This window comes from Hylobates moloch, unplaced genomic scaffold (genome assembly GCF_009828535.3).
Source record: "Hylobates moloch isolate HMO894 unplaced genomic scaffold, HMol_V3 SCAFFOLD_19, whole genome shotgun sequence".
Lineage (NCBI taxonomy): Eukaryota > Metazoa > Chordata > Mammalia > Primates > Hylobatidae > Hylobates > Hylobates moloch.
Window position 1 is genome coordinate 4,982,776 of NW_026652294.1, and position 18,206 is coordinate 5,000,981.

The following is an 18,206-nucleotide window of genomic DNA, read 5'->3' on the forward strand; positions in this document are numbered from 1 at the left end:
CAGACGATGGGACCAGAAGGAGAATGAGAATTCTGTGTGCTGAGGGTGGGTCTTCAGGGGCCCCCCTCCTCTCTCTGTCCCTTGGGGCTGAGCCCTTCTCTGGAAACCACATAGCTCCTCCTGCAGCAGCCCCTGACTGCTGATTTGCATCAGGGGCGCTCTCTCCGGCAAGGGGATAAGAGACGCCTGGAAGAACCTGCCCAGCCTGGGCCTTGGGAAGCAGCATCGGAGGTGCCTCAGCCATGGCCTGGACCCCTCTCTTCCTCGCCCTCCTTGCTCACTGCACAGGTGCTGCCCCTAGGGTCCCAGCCACTGGTCCAGCCCCAGGGCTCTGGGTCCAGCCTGGCCCTGACTCTGAGCTCAGCAGGGCCCTGCCTGTAGTGAGCAGGATGCTCATGACCCTGCTGCAGGTGGATGGGCTGGGGGCTGAAATCCCCCCACGCTGTGCTCCTGTGCTCATACTGCCCTAAGGGCTCTTTCATCCCTAGATCTGTGTCCAGGCCAGGCACGTGGGAAGATTTACTTGGAGTTCGGCTCCTCAGTTTCAAGCCTTTTCTCTCCCCTTTTCTCTCCTGTAGGTTCTGTGGCTTCCTATGAGCTGACTCAGCCACCCTCAGTGTCAGTGTCCCCAGGACAGACAGCCAGCATCACCTGCTCTGGAGATAAATTGGGGGATAAATATGCTTACTGGTATCAGCAGAAGCCAGGCCAGTCCCCTGTGCTGGTCATCTATCAAGATAGCAAGCGGCCCTCAGGGATCCCTGAGCGATTCTCTGGCTCCAACTCTGGGAACACGGCCACTCTGACCATCAGCGGGACCCAGGCTGTGGATGAGGCTGACTATTACTGTCAGGCGTGGGACAGCAGCACTGCACACAGTGACACAAGCAGATGCGGAAGTGAGACAGAAACCTGCCCCCTCGGCCTGGTTCACAAGACCCTTCCCTCTCTCCTGCCCTGTCACACTGAGCAGGAGGGAGCCTTCCATGTGGAATGGAAGTTTCCAGTCCTGTCCCTGCCCTTATGTTCCTGAGAGATGGGAGCGAGTTCCTGCCCACCTCTAGGCTCAGCTTATCCCATAATAAACTGAGCTGGTCGTTTTGATGATCAAATGCCAGCTCCCAAAAGACCCCAGAAACCCTGATATCTAAGTAGCACCAAGTCTATTAGTATCAAGGGAGACTAGCCCTAGGGTGGAATCATTTTAGTATCTCAGAAGGCACAGGGCAATGGAAAATATTTAGAAGGTTTCAGGATATGCACATGAGCAGTTAAAGGCAGGTATTACAAGGAAGGAACCTACTAGAATTGGGGCCCATCTGTGACATCATAGCATAGCCTGGTGGACACAGAGAAGGGAAGGTCTTGAATCAAGTCTTGATCAGTAAATATTTGTTGGATAAGTGAGCAATTTACATAGGTGAGAACTGTGTGCTCTCTTGAGCAGACCACTTACCTGGATAATTGGTTTTCAGGAATTTCCTGAAGCAATGAGTGACAGTCTTTATTGTTTTCACCCGCATCCACCTGGGAAAGAGTATCCTGGAACCAGCAGTTAACACTGACACAGTTGGTCTCAGTCCTCAGCACAAACATTCATTGCAGGCTGAAAAGTGATAATGGAAGAGAAAGGAGTTGATTAAATCCCTAGACACAAACAAATCCATGAGCAGAGAAGAGAGATGCGGGCTCAGCTGGCCCAGTCCCACAGGGGTCATTCCCCTTGTGATGGAAATGACCACATGAGGGTCCCCCAAGCGGTGTTGGGGGGCAGTCCAGATGGAGGGAACTGGCCTCCCAGGGCTCCCTGCTGCTTGGGCTGGGCAAAGGTTAGAGGGATGGAAATCTGGTCCAGTCCTTCCCAGCAGCATCTCCAGGTTGCTCCTCCCTCTATTGGGGCTTCCCCTCCACTCCCCAGCACCGTCATTGCTTCCTCATCTCCTGTCTCCTCCCTGCCCCAAGGCCCTCCCTGTGCTCACCCTGGCTCCTCCCCCTGCTCCATGCCCAGCCTCTGCAGAGCAGCCTGGGCCCAGAGACTTGGGCAGAAGCTTCCGTCCCACCAGCTGCAGAACCTTCCCTACAGAACCAGGCCAGTCCCTGTGTCTCATATTTGTAGAGATCCCAGTCACCCTCAGAGATGACGGGTGGGAAACCAGCCCACAGTGACCTAGGCTGCTGGGCATATGGCCTTCAAGCTGGACTTCAAGCCCACTTGGCTGCATCTCCCTGGCCATATCCAGCATCCAGGCTGGGAGTCTGGAATCCTAGTTCCCCTGGCCCATTCACTCCCACTAGGTTTGCTTCTAAACTCCCTGGGCCTCAGCTTCCTAGTCTGCCCACCAGAAGCAGTGACGGGCATTTTCCAGGGCTGTGATAAGAGCCCTGGAACTCTCTCTCTCTCTCTCAGCCTCTGTTTCCTCATCAGTAGTGGGAAGACCCCCTGCCAGGTGGGCCAGTCCATGACATCTACAGAGGGAGCAGGAACCTCTCCTATTTCCTGGAGGAGAGCTGGGGTGGAGGCTGCAACCCAGGATCATCAGAGGAACTGGGGTCTTCAAGGCTCCTAGGGACCCCTTAAGGCGGGGGTCAGAGCGGCTTCAGGGGTCTTTTTTTTTTTTTTTTGGACGGAGTCTCGCTCTGTCACCCAGGCTGGAGTGCAGTGGCGCGATCTCGGCTCACTGCAAGCTCCGCCTCCTGGGTTCACGCCATTCTCCTGCCTCAGCCTCCTAAGTAGCTGGGACTACAGGCGCCCGCTGACACGCCTGGCTAATTTTTTGTATTTTTAGTAGAGACGGGGTTTCACCGTGTTAGCCAGGATGGTCTCGATCTCCTGACCTTGTGATCCACCCGCCTCGGCCTCCCAAAGTGCTGGGATTACAGGTGTGAGCCACCGCGCCCAGCTGGCTTCAGGGGTCTTATTGCTTGGTCCAGACAGAAGATGTTTCCAGTTGTGAAAAATGACTTCAGGGACAACAAGAACAGAGATTCGCCTCTCCGGACACCAGTGGTTGATGTGCCTGGAGTACTCCTTGTACCAGGCAGGGGAGAGAGTCCTAGACAGAGGAAGTTCTAGGTGTCACCTAGATTTTGGGCCTCGGGGCCTATATCGGGGTAGGTGATGTCACAGTGAGTTGATGCTCTGCAGCCCCTTCCCTAGGACGTGGCAGAGGGAAGAGCTGGCGGTCCTCTGAGGTGTGAGTGAGTCCAACCCTGAGGGTCTTCCCAAGCTGGAGGTCCCTGGGTGTAGAGGGAAGAGGTTCTGGTCAAACAGGCCTGGTGTTGAATCCCGGTCCATTTATTCATTTGGTCAAGAAATATTCATGGGGGACCCACTATGTGCCAGGTGCCAATCCAGGTGACTGGGGACACAGTGTTGAGTGGGACAGTTGGCCCCTTCACTGCTAGAGGTATGATATTCTCAAGCGTCTCAAGCCAGGACTCAGGGCTCTATGACTGTGTGTCAGATATATAGCTTTTATGTGCATGTCTCCAGAGACTGGTTTCCTGGAGTTCCAAGTGACAGCCATCACTCACCTTGAATGCAAAAGTTAAAGGAGCATCCAAAAACCTAGTGACCCAGATAAATAATACTTAATGCAATATTTTCAAAAATCGAAATTAATTCCCAACAAACCCACGATGAACAAAATTTCAGGATCTGACTCACTCATCTCAGTGGTTTCCCTCTTGGTCCTACCCATAGTCCCACAGGTGAGTGAGTGCCCACGGGGATGCAAAACCAGAGTCAGGCCCCTGCACCCCCTTCTGCCCGGCCACCAGAGCCCTCCCCTGGGTCTTGGCCCTCCTCCAGGAGCTCCAGCCAGTTCCTGCGCAGGATTCCTCTACTGCTGGTCTCTTCTGCCCCCTACTGGACTCTCCCCTTATAGCTGCACTCCAGGCAGCTGGTGGAGGTTAAAGAACAGAAACCTCCCAAAACTCCACCCTCCAGTTCCAGGCTGGCTCCACCTCATGTCCTCCAGGTCTCTGGTTGCTATTAGTAAGTCCCAGGACACGGTCTTTACACCAAGTCGCTGTGTGCCTCGGGCAAGAAACTCCCTCTCTCTGAGACTGTTTCCACATTGAGAGAAGGAGCTAGAAGACCTCCCTGCCAGGTTGGCAACTCCACTCTGTGACATCTACAAAGGGAGCAGGGATCTCTCCCATTTCCTGGAGGAGAGCTGGGGTGGAGGCTGCAAGCCAGGATCACCAGAGGAGCTGGGGTCTTTGGGGTTCCTGAGGACTCCTCAGAGGGGGGATCAGGAGCTACAGAGCCAGCTTCTACCTCTGGGGACTCAAGAGATCCAGAACGTTTGTCACATCCCCAGCCAATAATTAGTCATCTTGTGCCTAAGACTCCCCCAGATCCCAACAGTGAGAAGCTCAAGATGAGACAAGAAAGACCAGCCAGCTTGAATTTAGGGATGGTGGGGAGTGGGGAGCTGGGGACCCCTGGACCTGGGAGAGAGGAGTCTGCAGTGCCTGCAGATGGAGTTTCTGGGACCTGGGGGATGGAGACTGGGCAGGGGACTGACCAGCAGGAGGCCAAGGTGGGGGACACCCTCAGGCATGGAGCAGGGCAGAAGCAACTGGATGGGGTACACCCCTCTGCTTTGGGAGAGAAGGGCCAGGGCGGGACCCAGAGGGCTCTGCAGAGGCACCACAGACCCTGAGCAGGGGGTCCGCCAAGCAGGACAGCTGGACTTGGCCTCCTCTGCCCAGGCCTGGATCCAGCCCTTGCACATCTCAGTCCAGGAGGGCAGGGGGGCAGGCCTGGGTGGCCAGAGCTGCAGCTGCACCTGCTGGGGAGGCCTAGTCCAGTCTGCCAGGGTCCCCAGCCAGACTTGGATTTCCGACTGCAGCCACCATGGGAGGATGTGGTCTGCGGTGGCGATGTCTGTCCAGAGGCCACAGCAGGTGCAAGGGTGGGGGTAGGGGCAGCAGCTGGGGATGCTACATTTCGGGACAGCCCCTTTTTATCCCCAAGACCTGGGACTGTCCCTGAAAGGAACAACAGCTTCTGGGTCCTGAGCAGTGGGTGAGTGTATACCACAGAGGGGCTGGGAGGGAGCAGCTTCAGCCTAGATTCCCAGGGCAGACCCTACCCCAGCCCCCAACATCCAACGAGCCCAAGATCAGAGACAGGATAGGCCAAGCTCCCAGTGGAGGAGAAGCTGTGCTGGACCAGGGGTTTCCCAGGGCCCTCCCTTGTGCCCTGAATGATGTCTGTTAGGGCACCTACACCCTGTTACTGCTCAGTGCCTTGCCTATCTCCAAGGACAGGGATGTGTGGTGATTATTTCTAAAATCCAGCCCCCAGCACCTGGCCCTCAAAAGTTGCCCAAGCAATGTGTATAAAGATCCAGCCTGGAGATCTTTGAAAACTGATTCGATGAGTCAAACCATTAAGTCATGATCACCATCCTCAACTTCATCTCTTTCCTCCTCCTCCTCCTCATTATCACCACCTTCAAGAACCGTTAAGGGTCTGAGACTTCCTACTATTTGCAGACTAAAAAGTAAGCCTGCAACAGTGTCATGGATGCTGGCAGAAGATACAAGACTCCTGGGTCAGAGACAACGAATAGTGTGTCTTTCACAGCAATAGCAGTTGCCAAGGTATCAGCATTGTCTTGCACCAGTTCCACAAGGTGACGCAAAGAGGGCCAGGTGACATCTGCATGCCAGAGCTCAGGGATCCCAAATATTTTGTACTTGACAGTAAGCATATATCTGTCTTTTGCTCCAAAGAGAGGCATTCTCTGTACCTTCTGAGGTTGTCCACTCTACAAACATCCTTCAAAAGATAATCCACAACAAAGGCAATCAGTGCCTTTGCCCGAGAGACATGCAGAAATGCAGAGATCCGTAGTAGATCACTGTCTCCCAACAACCATCAACTTTATCAATGAAATGAAGTCTCAGGCTATTTGTCTGTTACCATAGCCCACAAAAACGTCTGGCTTGATTGTCACCAAATGTATCAAGGAAGTTAAGGAGTATCTGACACAAAATGTGAACCAAGCAATTCTCAAAGGGGCCTCCCAGGAAATTCACTTTAGGAAGTCCTGGGAGGCTCCTCTGAGAGTTGCTGAAACAAAACATTGAGAGTCCTAGAGAGCTGCAGATCTGAACTTGAGCAGATATTTTTAAAGATTTTGTGGCAGAAAAAGTAACCGGAAAGCAAGAGGGCAGAGCAGGGGCCTTTCTCACTAGAGTATGGGGTCCAGAAGATCTCAAACATTTCTATACTAGGCTCTCAGGGCAACAGAAAAGATGAGAGCGGTGAATGGAGGCTAAAGGAGTGCAAATGACACAAGGGGCCGCATGAAGCAAAAGAGGTTTATTCAACCAGATTTAGTCCATGTTTAATTGAGCCACTCCTTTGTGCCAAGCTCTGGGTTTTCCCATACACCAAGCAGTGTGTTACCACCTAGACCCAGAGAGCCATGTCATCATCAGCAAAGGATGCCCTAGTGTCATGCAAGGACCAGGCCTCAGATTCCGACTCCAGACCTACTGCCTCTTGGCCCTGTGACATTAAAAAAGTAGGGAATCAGCCTGAGCAGCATTTCCTCGTCTTCAAATGTGGGGGACAGTAGATAATCTTAGCTCCCAGGATTAGTGCTTATAAAGCACCAGGGCTAAAGAGCATTGCTATTATTATTGTATTCTGCATCATATTCCTATATCATAGTCAAAAAGCACCTGCCAACTCAAAGCACCTGCCAGCCCTCTCCTCCTCCACCACTGCCGAATGGAGCCAGGCACGAATATTCCAGGTGGACAGACGAAATACAGGGGACGAGCCCCTTCCTAGATCCTAGCGCAGCTTGCCCCCTACTTAAGGAATGACATTGGGCACTGCATTCATCTTCTCTGGATGGTAATTTTCTCACCTGTAAAACAGGGACACTTGCCCCAAGGACACACCACAAGTTGTTCTGAATCTGAAAGTAAGAGAAGAACAAAAAGAGAACCAGAATGTATTCAACACCCACTGAGTGCTTAGCAAACACATGGTTTCTTTTTTTTTTTTTTTTTTTTGAGACGGAGTCTCGCTCTGTCACCCAGGCTGGAGTGCAGTGGTGCGATCTTGGCTCACTGCAAGCTCCACCTCCTGGGTTCACGCCATTCTCCTGCCTCAGCCTCTCCGAGTAGCTGGGACTACAGGCGCCCGCCACCACGCCCGGCTAATTTTTTGTATTTTTAGTAGAGACGGGGTTTCACCGTGGTCTCGATCTCCTGACCTTGTGATCCGCCCGCCTCGGCCTCCCAAAGTGCTGGGATTACAAGCGTGAGCCACTGCGCCCAGCCTGGTTTCTTTAACCCTCATAACCTTCATGCCGCAGAGGAACTCTCTCCCCATTTTACAGGTAAGGAAACTGAGGCCCAGAGTTAACCTAGGTCTGGATAGACTCCACATTTATGACTTCACCACTCTTCCTTGCCTGAAGGATATAGAATCACTCCCTGCAGGGCTCTTGCCTGACTCAGGAAAGGGCCACAGGGTAGCGGGCCAGGCTTAACCAACCCAGCCAAGAAAGGGCTGGTCCCAACTGGCTGGAGTGCAGTGTACAGGCATCCAGCCTGGAAGACTGATCAGAAAAGAAGCCACAGCTCCAGCCCCAGCCCCAATCCCCTAAGCTCAAGCCCTTGGGGACTCCTGCTGGGCAGCTCTCTAGGCCCTAGGGAGCTCCACAGAGCCAGGCTGCCCTTTGGGAAATGGGGAAGGGAAGTGGGTCAGGTGTGCACCACCCAGGGTCCCAGGGGCGGGGCCAGGCAAGCGGCTGTGGTGGGAGGCAGTTGAGCCCCGGACTGTGACCGCATCAGGGCAGTTGTTAGATGTCCCTCTGGGAGAGATCCCCAGGGGTGACAGCCATGGACCCTGGAAGGGCCTGGGCTGGGGACAGGGACCAGAGCCAGTCCAGGGGGAGGACAGAGCCAATGGACTGGGGTGCACTGTAACAGCCCTGCTGGCGAGAGGGACCAGGGCACCGTCCTCCAGGGAGCCCACACTGCAAGTCGGGCCAGAGGTGCCCCTGACCCTGAGGGCCAATGAGACCCAAGACAGGCCAAGTGGGTTGTGAGACCCCTGAGGAGCTGGGCCCTGGTCCCAGGCAGTGCTGGCCCCTGCTGCTGCTGGGTCTGGCCACGGTCGCCCATGGCCTGCTGCGCCCAATGGCTGCACCGCAGAGCGGGGACCCAGACCTTGGAGCCTCAGTTGGAAGCAGCCGATCCAGCCTGCAGAGACTGTGGGGCAGGTAAGGGGCAAGAGATTCCGGGGGATGTAGGGGTCCTGCAGCAGAGCTGGGAAAGCGTGACCAAGGGGAGACAAGCCAGAGGAGTGAGGAGGAAGGTTAACCCTAAGAGGGGTCTGGGCTGACACTGGCTTTAACTAATGGGTTGATATTTTGTCCATCACAGATTTGTTTGAATTATTGTTTTAAATATCATATTGATATTATTTTTCTTGATTTCTGGGTTTTCTGGCCCCACTTAAATTTTGCACCAGGGTCAGTGTCTCAATCACCTAGTCCTAGTCCTCTGGGTAGGGCAGGAACAGAGGCAGGGACAGGACATCCACAGGGGGTGGTGGCCACTGTCCCCACAGGGTGCCCAGGCCTGTTCCTCCTCCTCCTCCTCTCTGCCCATGTGCCTCCTGCCCAGTGAGGGCAGGGGCCACTCCCTGGAGAAGGCAGCAAGGGCTGGGCTTGGTCTCCCCCAAGGCCGTCTGTTGACCGACTTGCACGGAAATGCTTACTGGGGCCAGGCTCAGGGACACAGGGAGGGTGAGCTGAACCGAGGGGAGCTGTCCAGTCATTGGAACAGGCCCACGGCCCATGTTTGGAGAAATAAAGGGAGAGGGGATCTCCCTCTGTGGGATGATGCCCAGGTTGGTCTCACAGATCGAGGGGCACTGGCTGGTGATGGGTGCCCCCAAAAGACAGAGCAGCGTCAGAGGAGAGGAGAGCACAGGATGAGGCTGGGAGCTCCTGGGTGACTGGGAAGGGGAGGCAGGAAGACCATAGGGTCCGTGCCCCATCCCTAGTCCAGGACGAGTCCTTGGATGGATTTAGGTAGATTGATTATCAGAATCAGATTTGTGTTTTTGGAAAAATCAGCACCGGATTGGAGGCTGATGCGACGCCCGATTAGAGGAGGGAGGAGAGGGGGTGACGGCCAGGTCCAGAGTAGGTAGGGATCCTGGAGGAAGAAGCCGTGCCCTGGGGATGGGGAGGACGCTCAGATTCAGAGCACCCAGGGACCCAGTTTCCTATGAAATGGGAGCATGAAGCTGAAGTGAGGGCTGAGCAGAGGGGAGCAGACACGCTCAGGAACCGTCTATGGGCGTTGAAAATGTATAACCGTTTTAGCAATAGGCGGCAAGTCAAAAAACAAAGTGAGTTTATCTAAATTGGGCAATTCCACTTCTAGCAATTTATCCTAAGGGTGGGTGGAGGGAATAATCAAAGCTGTAACCAAATCTTTATAACAAGAGTGGTTAGCTCAGCATTATTAATGATGGGAGAAAACTGGAAATAATCCAAATATCTACCAGATAGGGTGTAAAAAAACACAATTGTATTTGGGGGTGGTGGTTGTTGTTGTTGTTGTTGTGAAACAGTCTTGCTCTGTTGCTCAGGCTGGAGTACAGTGGCGTGGCCACAGCTCACTGCAGCCTCAACCTCCAGGGCTCAAAAGATCCTCCAGCCTCAGCCTCCTGAGTAGCTAGGACTACAGTTGCAGGCCACTACACCTGGCTAATTTTGATTAGGATTATTATTATTTTAGAGACAGAGCCTGGCTATATTGCTCAGGCCTGTCTCAAATTCCTAAGCTCAAGCAATCCTTCTGCCTCGGTTTCCCATGTGCTGGAATTACAGGCGTGAGCCACTGCACCTGACCCAACTGTGTTTTTAAAGTATATATGCATTTTCAAAAACCTGTCAGAAAATACAGAAAAATGTCAATGGTGTGTCTGGCTGGCTGGTGGGATTTCACCTAATTTTAATTGTGGCTTTATAATTTTCTGGTTTTGTGAAGTTGTTCACAAAAAGAGACATTTCTTCTAATAAAATTTTTAATACAAGAGTAATGTACTCACGTACATTACTCTTTTTGTAATGAGTACATTACAAAATGTAATGACTTTTGTACATTACTCTTTTTTCTTGCCAAAAAAAAAAAAAAATTAAGCAGAGAAGTATATAAAGTAAAAGCAAGTGCTTCTTCTTACCATCTCCCACCTCTTCCCAGAGATAGCCACTGTCAGGTTGGTCAATATACTTCCAGAACTTTTCCTGTGTGTGTATGTGTCCCTGAAAACACACACACACAGAGTTGGTGTTGGGATTTTATTTTGCAAAAATAGAGCCATATTCTGCACATTACCAACTTTTAAAATAATCTATTACTGACACTTTCTGTATCAGTCCATATGGATTAACCACATTCATTGCTTATAAACTTTGCTTTATAAGCAAAGTTTAGATGAGCCAGAATTTATTTCCACTAAAACTCTAAATGACAAATGATGCTGCAGTGGAAATTCGTGTGTGTGTGTGTGTGTGTGTGTGTGTGTGTGTGTGTGTACAAAGTGCACTTATATATCTCCCCAGGATAGATGCCTAAAAGTGGAATTGCTGGATCAGAGAGAATGTACTTCTGAAATGTTATGGGTAGTGTTTCCAAAAGTCTGTGTCCACTCACTCTGGTGAACGGTAGTGCCTTTGCTCCTATATTCTTGCCAATAATGCAAAATTGTTGATCTTTTTATATTCTGCCCATCTGATGAGCAAAAAATTGAATGTGTTTATTGTTTTATTGTGTATTTTATTACTGGTGAAATTATTTTTTATATTTTTATTTATTGGTTTTATTTCATCTGTGAATTAACTAGTCATCATGTTGCCCGCTTTTCCATTCAGTTGCTTTCATCTTTTTATATATCAATAACATAGGGATATATTTGGGATTTTAACCACTCATTTAGTGTATGTATTGTAAATATTTTTCCCTGGTCTGTTTTATGGGTCTTTTGTTTATGGGGTCTCCCACCATAAAACTGTGGTAAATTTTTATGTGTCGAACTGGTTTAACCTTTTCTTTATGGTTTCTGTGACCTCCGCCATGTGTAGGAAGTTGTCTTTATTTCAGTATTATAAAGTCATTTTTCTGTTTTATTCTGGTACTTTCAGTGTATTGGTGTTTTATTGTTTTTTTTTCTTTACTTCTCCTGGAGTTTATTTTTGTGGATGTAGGAATAAGACCTTATTTTCCAAATAGGAAAGCCAATCATCACACATTTGTTGAATATAAATGCAACTTTTCTCAACTACTGCATTATTGATTTATTACATTCTTTCTGTGGTTCTCGGTTTATTGAGCTATTCCTGCGCCCACCCTGTTTTGATTATTTTAGCTTTATAGTATGTTTGGTATCTGGTAGGGAAAGAACCCGTCATTGTTACTTTTTCTCAAAATAGTCATGTCTATTATCCGTCATTCTTAGAGTTGGACTGCAGAATCGGTTCCCTAATTTTCAAAAATCATTCTTCTGGTGTTACGTTTGTAATATCACAGAATATGGGATTAATTTGAGAACTGCTATCTTTATAATGCTCAGTGGTTTTGTCCAGAGACATGATGTACTCTCCATTCACTCAGAGAAGTGGTTTAATATTTTATTCATGCAAATCTTGCACACTTTATGTTTTTTATTCATAAACGGTTTGTAAATATGATTTTATTGAAGTTATAAATTTTTTCACAATTTCATATCGTAAATGATTACTGTTTCTATAGCAAGAAACCCTATTAACTTTTGTATGTTGCTCTTGTATCCAGACACTTTAACTCTTGTATTAATTCCAGCAGTTCTTCAGCTGATACTCCGTGTGTGTGTGTGTGTGTGTGTGTGTGTGTGTGTGTGTGTGTTTAGTCAACTATCACACCATTTGCCAAAACAATTTTCTCTCTTTTTCTATAATATTTATACCTCCTCCTCTCCCCCTTTTATTCATTTCATTGGCTGGAATCTATACAATATACTGAATAATAAAAGTGAGACTAGACAACCTTGGCTTGTTTCTGACTCTAGATGTTTTGCCTTTAAATGTGAAGGTTGCTGTAAATTTGGGGAGATATTCTTCACTGAGTTAAGAAAATTTTCTTCAGTAACTTAATAAAAGGCTAAATGTTTGCTTTCTTTATATGAGAAACAAGTGTTGAATTTATATTACTATTATATTAAATTCTGTTTCAAAAATCTTCTGCACATGTCTTAAATACAAATGTATTAAATACAACCTGCTGCTAAGATGAAAGTTGCTGGCCCCGTCACAATGGGTATCTTCCAATGTAAATAAATTGCCTTGGGGAATAAAATCAGATTTGGAAAAACCTGAGGATTGTTGCCATCATAAACTCTTAGAGTGTGACCTGGGTGTTTTTCTTTTTCTCTGTAGGATGTTAATAGTATCTTGTGTCATGCTAGGATGTCTAGGACAGAGGGCAATACAATGAGGGGAAGGCATTCTGCGATGTCCCCAGGCCTCTGGCTTGAAGAGTAACTTGCTGAAGTGAGGACTCTGTGGAGGAGCAAGTTATACAGAAATAAGTTTAGTTGTGATCTGTTGAGTTGGAGGTGTCTACAGGGCATCCAAGCAGACATAGATTGAGGAGGCAGAATATATGTGAATCTGGAGCCAAGAAGAGAGGTAAGGGCTGGAAATAGGGATCTAAGACCCCTGGACAGTTGTGAGTGTGCACAATGAGAGTCAGATGCAGAGAAAATTAGGAGAATACAGAGAGCAGAACCCAGGGTGGGGATCTGGGAGTCAGCAGTTGGGCATGGGCCTAGTAGAAAGGGAAGCCAAGGAGGAGGAGAGGGGGCAGTCTCAGACACCAAGGAGGGGAGAGTGACTAGAAAGAAAAGCTTCTTGCAGAGACACAAGGGGACGGGGAAGAATTGCAGACTGAACTGGGACAAAGGACTGTTGGCCTTAACCAGAGAGATTTGAGGGAGAGATGAGGCTGAGAGCCAGGGGATCCTGCCATGTCCCAGCATAAAAACAGTACCTGACACAGATGGGTGCTTGGGAGCTGTTGTCGGATGAATGAGTGGACAGATGCATGGATGGATGATAGATTGATGGACAAACAGATGAATAGATGAACAGCTGGATGGACAATTGGATGGATGGGTAGACAGACAGAATGATCTGAGAGATCAGAAAACGCTTCATGCACAAAGTGGGACTGAACTGCATCTCCATGGGTAGAAAGCAGAGGAATCTCCACTTGAGTCAGGAATGACCCAGTGCTCTCAATCCAGGGAGAAAGCCAGCCTGGCTTGACTGGGGACACTTGTATGGGGGACTCAGAGGCCCTTTAAATGAGGCCAGATGAGGTTGGACAGGTCCAAGCCAACTCAGCACTCCTCTGCCACACTGCACAGGAGGGTATGTGTCACTCAGGGAGTTGCTGGGACCTATTGGTCCCAGTGTTGTCATCAGCACTGACAGCCTCAGAGAGGAAAGATACACACTGGGGTGACTCCAAGGCTGTGTGTAGCACTTGCCTTGGACAAAAGACAGGCACGGGGACACCTCTGGGGGGCTGGCCACCCCTCTGCCTCATGCCTAGGTCCCAGCCCCGCCCACTGCAACCCTGTGCCCGTCATGCCCAGCAGGCTCCTGTTCCAGCCCAGCCCCCAGAGAGCAGACCCCAGGTGCTGGCCCCGGGGGTTTTGGTCTGAGCCTCAGTCACTGTGTTATGTCTTCGGAACTGGGACCGAGGTCACCGTCCTAGGTAAGTGGCTCTCAACCTTTCCCAGTCTGTCTCACCCTCTGCTGTCCCTGGAAAATCTGTTTTCTCTCTCTGAGGCTTCCTCCCCTCTGTCCTCCCAGCCTTAAGCACTGACCCTTACCTTTCTCCATGGGGCCCGGAGGAGTGCATTAGTCTCGGGGTAACCAGCAGGAAGGGCCCCCACAGTGCGAGCAGCCGCCTTCAGGTTCCAACAGCTGGATGCAGCCTGGTCCCGGGGCCTGAGCTGGGATTGGGCAAGGTCAGGGCTCCTCCTCTCTTCCAGGGCAGATGTCTGAGTGAGGGACAGAGGCTGGTTCTGATGAGGGGCCCTGCAGTGGCCTTAGGGATATTGCCCAGTGACCCCTGGGGTCAAGGCCAGAGGCTGCTGGGGTGGGCCTGGGGGCTGCTGAGTCTCATAGTCTACAGAGGCTGCTGGGGTGGGCCTGGGGGCTGCTGAGTCTCATAGTCTATGGGAGAAGCCCCAGGAACAGCTGAGGTGAAGGGTTCTGTGGCTGGGCTTGTGGAGACAGGAGACATCTCAGAGCCTCAGAGGTGCCCTGAGGCTTGTCTAGTTGTCCAGCCCACTCCTTGCCAGGACAGCCGAGTGGGCTGGGCTGGGGCAGAGCCCGGTGCCTGTGAGGGATAGGAAGCTCCAGTTCAAAGCAGGCTTGGGCCTCCCCACACACTGCCTGCCAGGACAGTCCTACGGGCTGAGCAGGGGACCCACAGTTCACGGAGGAGGCTCTAGGTCCTGGAAGAATAAAGTGGGCGGTGGAGGGGGGGTCTAGGGATGGAAATGAGGGATCCAGGGGTCAAGGCCAGATTCTAAACTCAGACTCCAGAGATCAGAGAAGAAGGAACACAGCCTGCCCTGGGTATATGAGGAAATCGAGGCTGTAGAGGAGAGGGGCTGGGCCAGGACACCTGGGAAAGGTGACTTGGAAGGGCTCCTAGGAAGGCACAGAGCTGTCAGCTCTCCACAGGGCATGAGTGGACAGGATGGGGAAAGGAGAGGAGAGAACACTGGGTGGACCGGATGGCCACACTGTGAACCCTCCCAGAGACTTTAGACAGAGAGGGGCTCCACAACACCCCGGTGTTCTGTCTGCCCTCTCTCACCCGCTTCCCTGTCCACACAGGTCAGCCCAAGGCAGCCCCCTCGGTCACTCTGTTCCCGCCCTCCTCTGAGGAGCTCCAAGCCAACAAGGCCACACTGGTGTGTCTCATAAGTGACTTCTACCCGGGAGCCGTGACAGTGGCCTGGAAGGCAGATGGCAGCCCCGTCAAGGCAGGAGTGGAGACCACCAAACCCTCCAAACAGAGCAATAGCAAGTATGCAGCCAGCAGCTACCTGAGCCTGACGCCCGAGCAGTGGAAGTCCCACGGAAGCTACAGCTGCCAGGTCACACACGAAGGGAGCACCGTGGAGAAGACAGTGGCCCCTGCAGAATGTTCATAGGTTCCCAGCCCCCACCCCACCCACAGGGGCCTGGAGTTGCAGGATCCCAGGGGAGGGGTCTCTCTCCCCATCCCAAGTCATCCAGCCCTTCTCCCTGCACTCATGAAACCCCAATAAATATCCTCATTGACAACCAGAAATCTTGTTTTATCTCATTTTTTCTTTTCTCACATAAATTCCTAGCCTCCCCGGGGTTCTCAGTGTGGGGTACAGGGAATTCTGCACCCAGTGTGAAAATCACCCAAGGGAGGAGGCTCACAGCCTCCCTGAGTCATCTCCCCAGAGGTTCCTTCCTCTCCCAGTCACCCCTTCCCCAACTCTCCACTGTACCCCTGAGCCACCAGCCTGGCATCAGTTCAGACCAGTCCCACACCCTCAATTTTACTTCTCAATAAATACCTGATCATGTAAAACCCAGCATTTCTAATGTGCAGTCTCTGTCTGGTCATGTGTCTGGGCTGAAGGATCACTGCTCAGGGACGGGGGCAGTTCCAGGTGAGATCCCATGTCTCCGTCATCCCACACCCCACCCAACCTGCCAGGGAACCGGGTGAGCTCCCTGTGCCAGTGGGAACCGCAATCCAGAGCGAAAATTGTCCTGCAGTCCTTGCCCACCTGGGAAGGGACAGGGGCCCAGTGAGAGGTTTGCTGGCGCCCTGTGGGGAGATTCGGGAGAAATTAAGGGGGTCCCCGGAGATCAGATGTGGGCTAGAGGCAGCAATAATGGAAAAAGGACACCCTTGACTCAAGGCCACGGGCTCAGCAGGAACAGAAGGTGAAATTCCCCATTGCATATGAGGAACCAGTCAGGAGAGTGTTTACTGGGTGAGGGATAAATAACTGTGCTGCCACTGGGAACTCTTAAAAACATTGGGAAAGGAAACATGCAAGTGTCTAAGACTTGCACAATGCACATTGGCTAAGTAAACATACTGACAAATCCTGCACTAGGGAACCAGTTTAATATGATGAGCCACAGCATATCCAAAAGCATGTTGATCTCCTTCTCCACCTTTAGAAGACCCAAAACACTCGGAAAGATACCAGCGTTTCCTGACTAGTTTGGGGAATATGGGGTGAGGTTGATGCACAAGATGTTATGGGTATATGATCACATGGCTGTGGGTCGGGGATCAGGCTCAAGGTTAACACTAGCGTGGGGCTGGATGTCAAGCATGAAGGGTGTGGACCACTAAGTCAGGCGCAGGTAGAGTTAGCTTCTGACTGGTTTGTGGATGGAGCTTGATGATGGTCAGCCTGCAGGAGCAGGAGGATGTGGGGAAATTGGGAAAATGAGAAAAGTCACCAATCCAAGCTCAAACTCTGCATCTATTGATTGCCTGGGGGAGGCTAATCAGAGTTGAATTCAGGATGAGCTTCAGGGCTGGGTCAGACTGGATAAGAGCTGAGTGAATGTGGGCTGATGTCTCCAGGCAAGGCCTGGCCTCCACTAGGAGTCAGATCCCAGAAATCCTCCTGCCCGCGGAGCACCCTCTCCCTCTGTAGTTCATGGTGGCGCAGCCTCCCCACCCCATCCCATGTACACCTGCTGCCTCATCTCAGAGACACTCATCCCAGTGTCTCTAACAGCAGATGATGTCAGCCTCCTGGGTGTGGAGACCCCAGCTGTCTTTGCGAGTCCTTAGTGCCTGGGTACTCTCAGACCCCCTGTCTCTGCCTCCAGCACATCAGGGATGTGGCAGCTGCCTTCACCAGAGCTGCTGGGTGATCCCGACAGGCCAGGGACAGAGCCTGCAAAGACAGGAAGCTCTGCAGTCACAACGAGGCAAAGAAAGAACCCCTCAGAGCTTGATCACAGCCACACCTGATCCAAATCCCAGCCTCTCATTAGAAGGAGGCTTGAGGGTTCTAGTTGCCACAGCACCTGTCTGAGCCCATTTCATGGAGGGGAAAACTGAGATGACCAAGGGCCAGATCCATAGCCCTGCTGGGTACAAGGCCATCCCCAACAGCTGCCTAACCTCCTTTCACTGTGTTATAAGTTTCCATTATGGAAAACTTTGAACACATACATAAGGAGACAGAGAAATAATAACGCCCCCAAGTTCCCATCACCCAGCCCCCCAAATAAGCAATTCACAGACATTACTGACCCATCCACAGCAGAATAACCCCTCCATTACACAATACCAGACATCACATCTTTTCAGCTGTAAATATCCCATTTCTATGCTGGAAAGATATGGGCTTAAAAATAACTGCAATATTATTACCAAACCTAAATAGAAATTATCACTAATTCCCTAATATGAAGAAATAATCATGGCCTCCTCAAATCCCTCACAAATGCCAGAAGCATATTGACTTAGTTATGTGTTGGTGCTGTTGTTATTTTGGGGTTTTTGGTTGTTCATTTCAGAATTCAATGTGGCATCAAATGGTGATGGGCGCATGTGCTGTCAGGCTGATTGTCACTGGTGAATATCTCCTAAATTGCTCTAGTGCTTCCTTGCAAGGCAGGAGCTGCAGGAGTTGAGAGCTGTCTGGGGACCTTCCCACGGTTGGAATACAGCCACGCCTCCCAAAACAAGAACCTAGGGCTATCATCTACTTCTTTTTTTTTTTCCCCCTGCAAAATGGTTCTAGCATGGAGGTACTTAACTGGATTCAGACTAGACATTGCAAAATAGCTTCCAAGGACAGGGAGCTGCTACCAGAGAAGTCACTCATGTCAGATCGCCACTCTTGTAATAATGTCAGCTGCACAGGATGGTCAATAGCTACATCCCTCAGAAGGGAAGGAAGGCAGAGGGTTGAGGCTTCAGTTCACCTCCTTCTCATGAGCGCTGCGGGAGTGTCTGTGATGTCAGGGGTCTGCAGCTGGGCTCTGTTCACCCAGGAGTGTGCTTCATGCTCTAGGAAGGAGCCACTTTGCACACAGAAGATCCAGGGCCCAGCCATCCTTCCAGGGTGAATA

General features: G+C 50.9%; 1 protein-coding gene and 2 gene segments (V, D, J or C); all 3 read left to right on the top strand.

The window, feature by feature from the left end:
• Nucleotides 1–18,206, top strand: part of LOC116459127 (probable non-functional immunoglobulin lambda variable 11-55) — a 346,106-nt gene that overhangs the window by 313,892 nt on the left and 14,008 nt on the right.
• The window catches only part of LOC116459129 (immunoglobulin lambda-1 light chain-like), a 325,567-nt gene that overhangs the window by 290,325 nt on the left and 17,036 nt on the right, over nt 1–18,206 (top strand). The gene's annotated exons all lie outside the window — the stretch shown is intronic.
• Nucleotides 7,797–15,686, top strand: LOC116459128 (immunoglobulin lambda-like polypeptide 5). The segment is given in 3 exon segments: nt 7,797–8,261; nt 13,694–13,812; nt 14,949–15,686. Coding segments are annotated over 3 exon segments (645 nt in total).